Raw genomic sequence first — 10,000 nt, 5'->3', positions numbered from 1 at the left:
TATCATCTTTACTACAAACTAGCCATTATTAAAAACGCTCTTATCAATCTTACAACTCTTTACTGAGAGCCAAAGGAGGAGAACCTGGTCTTCATACTTCAGTCTTAAATCTCACTATTTCGTTTTGGTTGCCTCATCATTCCTATTATATAGTGAACAAATGCATTAGCTCTTTCAGTTTAAAGCTTTTAAAATGGCACGCTAGGCTGACTTCTCGATTTATGACAATATACACAATCTTGCTTTCCTTCCCCTTCCTGCACTGCTATAATACAAATATTTTCTTTTACCTCAGTTTATTTTGCTTGCAGTGTTTCTAGTTCAGTTGAAAAAAAAAAAAAGGCTGCACGGTGTATTACGTCTTGCTTCTTTCTCCTTTTGCACCTCAAAAACCAACCCATGACAATGTTCACTGGATATATCATCTCCAATTTCCTCACCTTAGTTTCAACTTTATGCAAGTTTGTACACTGACTTTACTGGCCTTGTTTGTAAAGTTTTACCATAATCTGAACCATTTGCACAATAACAGTCACTTTCTCCTGTGATTCCTTTCACTGGTCTTCCATCAACATCAGTTGGTCAGTTACCATGTTATCTGCATTCACAATGGATGCAACTTTGGTAGGTCTGATGACTTTCCCAAGTGTTTTGCCCTGCTTTATCACTAAATATGCTTCACCTTCACATTTTAAACTTCAGGACATCTACAATTTTCAGTCTGAAATACTTTGACTGAAAATAATCTCAAAGATACTGTATCAACTGGGTAACGCATCTTATTACATCAACACCAAAGTCCATGTAGGATTTTGTTATGCACCACATCACTGTAGAACTGTATGGGGTGTGCAGAACCATTCCTGGCTTCCAAAATTTGTTAAAAGTCCCTATAACTGGGATAACTGTCAGCATCTTTAGGTCATGCGGAACTTTCTCTGTGATGGTCGACTTATTTTGAATCCTCAGGACCCCAGTACAAACTCCATAAAAAGACTAAGGCATCAGTGGCCAGTGACTGGCTTGTCCCTGTAGTACCTATATCCTTACATACCTGCTCAGCACACCAGCTTAAACTCCTTCTAGATGCATAGCAGCACCAGTAGGACCTTATGTAGCAGAAAGCCTTCAGCAAGCACTGGATTTTCCTTATTGATATTCTCAATGAGGGGATGAGAAGAACAGAGGCAACATACCTTGGGGTTTTACGAAAGTCCCTCATCAACAATGAATTTCTGCTGTTCTGATGCATTTATGGCAGTTCCCAGAAAGATTCTGTTTGTATCTGGGGTCTAGCTAAGTTTGGGAAGACTGAGGGAGAACCCCAGGTTCAGAAGGTAGCACCTACCAATCTTCAATTTCTCCCATTAGAGCCTGAAGGAGGAAATCATCCACATAAAAAGATACATGAGCACCCCTCTGGTACACAGGCAGGCCGCTGAAGATGCCAAACTCTACAAACTCTAAGCACAGTACACAGCTCAAAGGGGAAAATGTAAGTAAGTAAATGGTGGTCCCCTTATGTGAACCAGAAGCTTTTTTGGTGCTAATTACAAATCTGAATGTTTAGGTATAGAACCTTTAAATTCAAAGTCACTAAGGCAAAGCAGGAGTGAATGGAAGGTTAAGTATTTAGAATCTGGGTACCTACAAATACAGGTTGAGCCTCAAGAAATCCAGAACTGGCCTATATCCATTCTTTTTGGAGATAAAGGAAACAGTTGAAAGTAGAAAACTGACCTTCTGTCTTAGGGGAAACTCTTAAATGGATATCTGGAGTAAAAGCTGTTAGAAAAAATAAAGTTTGAGTTTAATTTGGTCCACTGGAAGGACAGCCATCCTTAAAGGGGAAACAGTTTTGAATTCTGTTTTGTAGCCTCACAAAGCGATCCTCATTACCCAGTCTTCCAGTGTAATGTCTGCTAGATGTTAGATATGGTTTAGCCACTTTCCCAGGTAGGAAGCCAACATAAGCTGGTATGTAGGGAGATGTAGCAGTAAGAAAGGAGAAATTCTAGCATAACCATGAATGATCACAAGGACTTGATTGGTTGCCTGCAGTTTAATTCAAAATTTCTCCCAAACTACAACTTTTATTTACTTCAAATACCTTCCAATTCTTTGGACTATATAGTTTGTTGTCAGAAGTTTCACCCACCATGTTCTCCCTACCAAACTACTACTGTAATTTATTTTTTAAATGCCTTCTAATTCTTGGGCTGCTAGAATTTCATCTGACTGCTGCAGAAAGGCCCGGACTTACAAATGGTAAGATTAAAAAAAAAATTCTGTTTATATAAAACTTTACCTTTTTCCTTCAACTTTTTGATAATTGTTTGTTCAGAGTTCCAGTGCATGAAATCCCTGGCCAGGGAAGCAGAGTATTTCCCTTTCTACATTTCTGGAAATGGCTAGCTCCTCAGCCAAGTATGGCATCTATTAAATACCCCTGTAAATAGCTGTCCTCAATGCTGCAATCAAGTCAATCAGTCTCTGCACTTCTGCATAATTTTTTTCAGTTCAGAACTTTATCTTGAATTGTCCCACTGAAATACTCTGCTAAAGAGCTGTGCCTCAGCAACTGGCTGCATGCACTTACGAAAATTACAGCTCTGTTGGTCAAGGTGGCTAACACAAGCACCTTATCCAGATCTATATATGTATTTAAGAAACTAGCGTTTTATTTACATATTTTATATATATTTTTTAGATGAGAGAGAAGTAGATTTGTTACGAGCTGATTACATCTTTTTTTCTATTGGATGATTGATTTAATGAAGTTGTATACAATGGGGATGTGTGGGATGTTTTAACTATCTGAAGAAGTTGAAGATGAAAACGTTTTGTATGTGTTTGGCGTTAATGTGTTGTTTCCTTATTAAATGAAGTGAGTGCATCCAACTTGGTTCGTGGTGGTGCTTTTTTGGTTTATTGGTTTTACTAGCACCATTTATCCATTCTTTGGTGTTTTTTGTACCTTATCCAGATCTATCCAGTAGTGGATTCCTAGTCATTACAGTATTAGAACTTGAAGGCAGCATACCTACCCTCATTGCATCCAGGGAAACAACTGCAGGGCCACAACTAGATTCTTGTAATGATACAGGTAAACCCGTGGAATACCAAAATAGCTTATCAGGGTCAACAGCCGAGTGTTAGAAATTCATGTGCAATAAAGCCATTAGAACAGCATCCCTGAACAGCAATAAGACCAGGGGAACTACCATGGTTTTTAGCTCCTTCATGCCCAAAGGTCAAGGTATCTTCTTGTGGAATCCAAGATCTCCAGTATCACTCATTTGAAATCCTCTCTTACTGAAATTAGTGTTTTACCAAAAGGAGACATCCTCTGGCAGTGACCCAGATGAAATAATTTCTTCACTGCACTTCAAGGAGGTCATCTACATAAAAAAAAAAAAAAATCATCTTTTCTCCTTGAAGAAAAAGTATGAATCCTTGGCTGGAAGTGCTGCCCCCTTTTCACTTGGTGTGTTCAGCAGCAGGACTACAAAAATGCCATTGCACAGACAAATGAATGATGAGCTTCTTTCCTTGAATGTCAAGGTCTTAAAAATCCTGTTAGTCCCAGGGAAAACAGCCTGCAAAAAGTACAGAGTTAGTTAAGGCTTTTCCTTCAGCAATCTACTATACCGGTCAAGCCAACCTATGTCCTGGTAACCACATGAATGGGGATCTGCAACCTATTTTACCTCACTACAAAGACTCCAAATAGAGATCATACATTCAAACAAATGGATACTCATGAGAACCAACCACGAGGGGCATTCAGTCTCAGAAAACATGCTAACCATTATCTGTGTGTCTGCCTCTGTGGGATGAACAGGTTCTAGTAGAAGAACTGAATGGCACCATCAACTGGAAATGGGCAATCATTCCACTGCCTGGTATGCCCTCAAAGCCCAAGGGACACAGAGCAACTGTCTACTCTTTACCACCCCCAAAGCAGTCTCTCTACATTTTAACACTTTAAGGGAAAGACTCTCCCCAAAGCTGTTGACGAATGCCTGCAAAAGGGATTGTTTTTTCTTGCAACCACACTGCAATAAAGGTTTCCCAGACTCAATTCCTTAATAAAAAGTCAGCAATTAAAAGACAAGACTTTAATAAAAAAAGAAAAATAAAAGACAATTAGAACAAGAATACAGACTACATGCGCAGTCACAAAGGCATTTCAGACCTGCTTAAGGCATACCCCATGAAACAGACTGCTTCCATGGAACCTTCACCAGTAAAAGCAACAAATTTAACAGAAGTTTAAAAGATTAATTAGGTTCTACATAGCAGCACTTGCCTTTCTGAAGAATTATCATACAGCAACGCTCTAGTTCAACAAAGTGTGGCAATAAGCTGGATACAGGCATAATATGACAATCTCCATTATGGGACATTTATATTTTTTATAGAATTCCTGAGAATGAAGCCAAACTGAATGACTAACATAAGTCAAAGCAAATCTTGTACCTTGTATCTGTGAGGTAAAGCCCTTAACATTTATGCCAACCTCTCCAACCTGTAAGCAAAGTCCCTGGCTTTTTTATAGCTAGTATCTTTCAGGCTGGTGACCTCAATGCCAATGAGTGTGCATCAAAACATGTACAAAGCACACCCCTTCATATCTTATTGGTTACTCAAGAAACAAAGTAAATAACCATGCCTTAGCCACCCCCCCTCCTGTTGTAGAACTGACCATAAGCTGCTAAGGGTACCAATTTTCTTTTTTTTTTCAAGTCCTCTCTCTCCTTCAGACCGACTTGCTTGGCTCCCACCCCCCTTCCACCCCATCCCAAAACCAGGATCACCAGACTGGAATTGCAGCTGCATTGATTAACTGATTCAAGAAAGAGGAAATAAAGGCATCCCTCTGCAATAACACCTACTCTCACAGCAGGGATTTTGTAAGCCACACTGTTTATACAATTTTGCAACAGTGTCATGGGAAACAAAGAAAAGATAAACATATATACTGATGCAGCATCATCTGCTCTTTCACAGGGAGTTTTCATGTTTCATTCCAGAGTGGAAGACATACTAATGTCTGAATTGCCCTTTCCATGCTCATCTTTTAAGGGCAGCCCTGTACTATTTATCAGCCTCTAAGAAAGAGTAGTACAGTATCAAGAAATACTCGCACTCTCCCTGTAAGTAAGCTAACTGGCCAGTGTTCACACAATTCTACCCTAGCCAATGTTTCAGTCTCCCAGTGCCACTACCTGATACCAGAGCTTGTAACCAAGTTATGGTTAACCATAGTCTTGTGTGAGTAAATCTAATTCTGTAGGGAAACTTGTTGTAATTGTCTATGGCTAGTTTCAAAAGAATGCATAACCACTGTTGCTTGGGCTAAAAAGGGATGTTACTGCCACTATGTTTGCAGAGCCCTTCTGAACATTTAGAAGCGCCCTTAATATTACTGGAATGCATCAAGGAAAACTCCCATCCATGAGAATGAGAAGACCTACATCTTCCAAGTCTCTAAAAAAAATGTGTTCCAGGATTCTTTGCAGAAACTGTTTTGAAAGGATGCAAACAGAACTATTTGAGGTACTCCCACCACTGATCAACTCTTGGAGGATCCTGGGTGACATTTCCATTCGTGAAGGTCTGGCCAGGTTGTACTCAGCTTGCCTGTTATAATATTTTGCTCTAACATTACATGTGGGTCCTGAAAAGTCGAGTGAAGCTGCCACCTCCCAGGTAATAAAGTCTACAAAAAAAAAAAAGGGCAAGATCTGGTACCACCTTGCTTATGTAAGACATCACACTGGCAGTTGTCCATTATAACTTGCAGCAGTCATGGATAACAGAGATGATTTAAGGCTTTCAAAGCACAAAGAAAACTTCCAGATGTCTAACTTCAATGTGCTTTTAGTCTGTCCTCTTTGTTCCACAGACCTTGCTCTATCAGCAAATTACATACCGCACTCTCCCAAAAAAAGTCCAAAGCAATTGTAATAGACTGAACAGGAAGTGAAAGGGAGAAAGGAAGACCTGGGTTCAGAGAGAGAGAGAAATGGTTCACTCACCATCCTACATCTCTAACAAATTCCAGCACTGGAATGTGAAAAGGTAAAGAGTGCTGATGCATAGACCAGATTGACCTGAGGTACAACTAAATTTATCGTGCAAAGTTTGGCGAAGGGAATCATGACAGAGCAGCCATCAAACCCACAATTGCGAGAAATTCCTTGATGGATACCAGAGAATGGCTAAAAAAGCTAAGAAAAATGTATCCATTGGAAGAAATGCTTGTCCCACGACAGCAACCAGAATACTTTGTGTGAAGGTATGAGAGAGGATTTCGGTAAGTCCATGTGAAACCCCAGAATAAGCTGGAGTTTGACACAGAGAATCTTCACAACTGGAAAGAGTCTGCAAATATAAGACAATTGTCCAAATACGGAAAGACATGAATGCTTTGAAATCTGTAGTAAGCAACTACTGGAGCCAAACACTTAGGTCTATCTATAGCACCAACGATGTGTGAAAAAGGTTAGACAGAAAACCAATACTGTAAGATAGATAAGGAAAATCTTAAATATCTGAAATTTTCACAAATAGGAATGTGATAAAAATCTAAAGTCTACAGTTACCATAAATCTCTGTAATGGAATGAAAGGGAACAGGGATTGAAGGGATTACACTTTGGAACTTTGACAAAAAGATTGAGAAAGGCAAGGTCTAGGACTAGTCTCAAAGTTCCCTATTTCTTTGGCACAAAAAAAAAATCCTTGAATGAAAACATTTGCCCACCTGATCTGAGAGCGCTAGTTCTATGCCCCCTTGAGACATTTTTCCAAAACTAGAGGAAACAAGGGTGTTCTGTTGACCAGATGAGGAGGAATTCACTAAAAAGAGGGGGAATCCTCATTATAATCTGTACATCAGACAGATGACTCATTTGTATAATATGGCTTAATGTCACTGGGAGAGATACAGACCTAGACTGAGGGTAAGCAAGTCAGGGTATGTAGAAAAGTGTTAAACAAGTAAAGAAAATAAAAAAATAAAATAAATTTTACAGTTTTCTCATACAAGCGCACACACACACACACACACACACACACACACACACACACACACACACAGAGAAAACTCTCCTATAAATCATGGCATTCCATACAAAATTTCTTACCATAAAACAATTAATTTTACAATAATGGTACAGAATTTCTTTGCAATAAAAAGTATTTGGGGAAGATTTCCCCCAGCTGGGTACTTATCTGCAAAGCCTTGAAAGCTTGCTAGCAGACTGTCAAGCTCCATGAAGCTCATAGAGGGGGCAAACTTAGATGGCAAGAAAGTTCTGAAGATTTAGTGCCTAAAGTGTCACTTTGTGACTCTGCTTGAGCACCTGGCCATTAGGAAACAAGGAAAGTGCTCTAAAGTTTTTTTAAACTGGACAATGGTCATATCATGGACAGGGTACAACTCAAATAGCTTAGGCTGCTCCAGTAGTGATCTAATGTTAAACATAAACTTAAGCTGCACCTGCAGCAAACAGCAAACACACCAATTAACATGTGGCAGTCATTTTTGGCAAGACCTGTTTAATCACAGGGAGTAGAGACATAGTATAAACATACTGCTCCACAACACAGGCACCATCAAAGACTCAGGGTATTTGGACCAAGCAATCATTTTAAACTGAGCTGGTTCAGACTAACTTCTGGCCGTACCAGTCTTCAAAGAGCCTATGCAAAAGGAAATTACTAAAATCCCCATTTTTAAAAAAGTCAGTCAACACTCAACAGAATGACAGATTGTCACCTTAGCAATTCAGGAAATCATAACAGATGTATACAGAGATATCTTTTACTGAGTGTAATGTCTGCTAAACTAAGGAACCATGACTCGCTGAAGAATTCAGGCCTTCTGACAGGAAGCATATAAGACACGTTTAGGAGTACTACAAATAGTCTGCCACCTAACAATCTTCCAAATAATGGATAACACTCCCCCTACCACTACTTAGTACCACTTTGACAAAGTTCCAGCTTCCCTGCTACAGCATCAAAAAATTCACTGGAACCCCTAAACTACCCAACAATTTCTTCTGGTGACACTGACCTCCCTTCCATGCCCTAGCTTTTGCTTTGATGTCTGCTGTTACTAGAGCCCTTTTGGCCTACAGGTACACATCAGTAAATCAAGACATACCTCCACAAATATCACCTTCTTCAACCTAACAGCCTTTCCTCACTGCTGGTGTCTAGAGCAGGACCACCATTGCCCTCCAGACAGGTACAAACTGCTAGCCACAATTCCATGCCGTCATTATCACAAAGTGAGATCAGACTCAGTTGCTTTCAGTCTCAACTATGATGGCATCTGAAGTTGAAATTAATTCAATCTGTTAAACTGCTTCAAGAGTTCACACCAGACTGTTCACAGGGGCTAGACGCAATATACGCACGGACTCGGACTCAACCCAGACTATATATGAGTGGACTCAACCCAGACTCCATTTCTTGACAGTTCATATACTTAAAAGCTTTGCTTACTTGTAATTTATGGCACATCTTCATGTCTTAAATTCTAGTACAGGATTATTCTCAACAGTAATCTAAAAGGTAAGTTACCTTGAGTTGTGCTACTGTCTGCTCAGCATTCTTCTTGTGAAGCTCTTCTTGTTGTAATTTGTTATTTTTCTCAGACAGCTCATTTGTAAGTCTACCACATTCCTGCCGAAGGCTAGCAATTTCTGAAGACTGCCTGAAATTGACAAGTTCATAAAAAAAATCATACTAAGAAAAAATACAAAAGTCTTAACAAGACACCATAAAGACAGATCCTATTACTAAATTGATGCAGTTATTTTATTACAGTGATATACACAAGAGTATAATTTTTAGAAAGGGACAGTTACAGCAACAGATGGCAAAAAAACCTGAAAGGCCTGTTGGTAAATCATGCATTTATTCTCACTTAGACACCAGAGGCAAGTTGCACAGAAACCGGTTATTTTGCCAGCTGCCTGAATGCCCGACAATGCTCATCCTGAGCAACCTCTTCAATAGTGCAATTCAAAGAACACTCGAGCTATTGTGATAGAAGGTAAGACTTGGCTTCTCTTCTCCAGGAACCCATCTATGCAGTATATGCATTTGCATACACTTCATGCAAACACACAAACACTATACAGATATTTACATTATCTGTTTGAATGGGTTACAGCACTGATCTCAGTAGACTATTTTCAAGTTTTAAGCTAAGATCCACACACACTACACAGAATTACAAACGTAGGTCAAAAAGATTTAAAACCACGTTTGAAAACAAACAAAACACATCGCTCAACATGGCATAATGATAAAATGACAGTATTAAGACTGAAAAAGAAAAAAAAAGAAAAGTGCAGTGTCAGAACCAAAAAAACATGAAAAAAGATGCAATTTTTACAATGTTATTTAAAGAATTAAAGCAAAAAAAAGAGAGAAAAAGACATGGTAAGAGCTGTCAAGACCCAGCATATGACATTGCAAGGACAATGAAAGCATAACGAACACTGGGTGAGTAGAAAGAAGTGGGAGGTGTGGAGGTTGATGTTACATACATGTAAACATGCATACAGACACATGCATGTGTGCATATACAAACATTACAAAAGCACCTCCAGCTATAGTAACTTATGAGGCATACCAAACACCAACTGTGGCCACACGAACAGATGCCAGCATCTGCACAGTTATGAAGGCATACAGGGAATGAAAATACATTGCTACACTTTTCTTCCATCTCTCTTTCTCACAAAAACACACACAAACCTAGAACTATTTAAAGTCATCAAACCAACTACTACATTGTTTTTGGGATGTAGGAAGAACAAACAGAAAACCTAGGCAAAAGGGTAACATACAGACTTCACACTGAATGCTCTCAGCTGAAAAATAAACCAGAGAACCTTACTATTAGTCAACAAGGCTACTCACTGCACCAATATGTGGCCTACATAGACTATATATAAACACACACACACATT

General features: G+C 39.2%; 1 protein-coding gene across 1 annotated transcript in view; it reads right to left on the bottom strand.

Moving 5' to 3' along the window:
* The window catches only part of KTN1 (kinectin 1), a gene marked incomplete in the record, with an annotated part of 2,305,074 nt that overhangs the window by 1,928,363 nt on the left and 366,711 nt on the right, over positions 1-10,000 (bottom strand). Inside the window, 1 exon segment of the mRNA XM_044074427.1 lies at positions 8,601-8,733. Coding sequence (XP_043930362.1) covers positions 8,601-8,733 — 133 coding nt within the window.

This window comes from Protopterus annectens, chromosome 6.part0, assembly GCF_019279795.1.
Source record: "Protopterus annectens isolate FY-2018-M chromosome 6.part0, PAN1.0, whole genome shotgun sequence".
Taxonomy (NCBI): Eukaryota; Metazoa; Chordata; order Ceratodontiformes; family Protopteridae; genus Protopterus; species Protopterus annectens.
The sequence above is the reverse complement of the archived record's forward strand: the minus strand, read 5'-3'. Positions and strand labels throughout refer to the sequence as shown.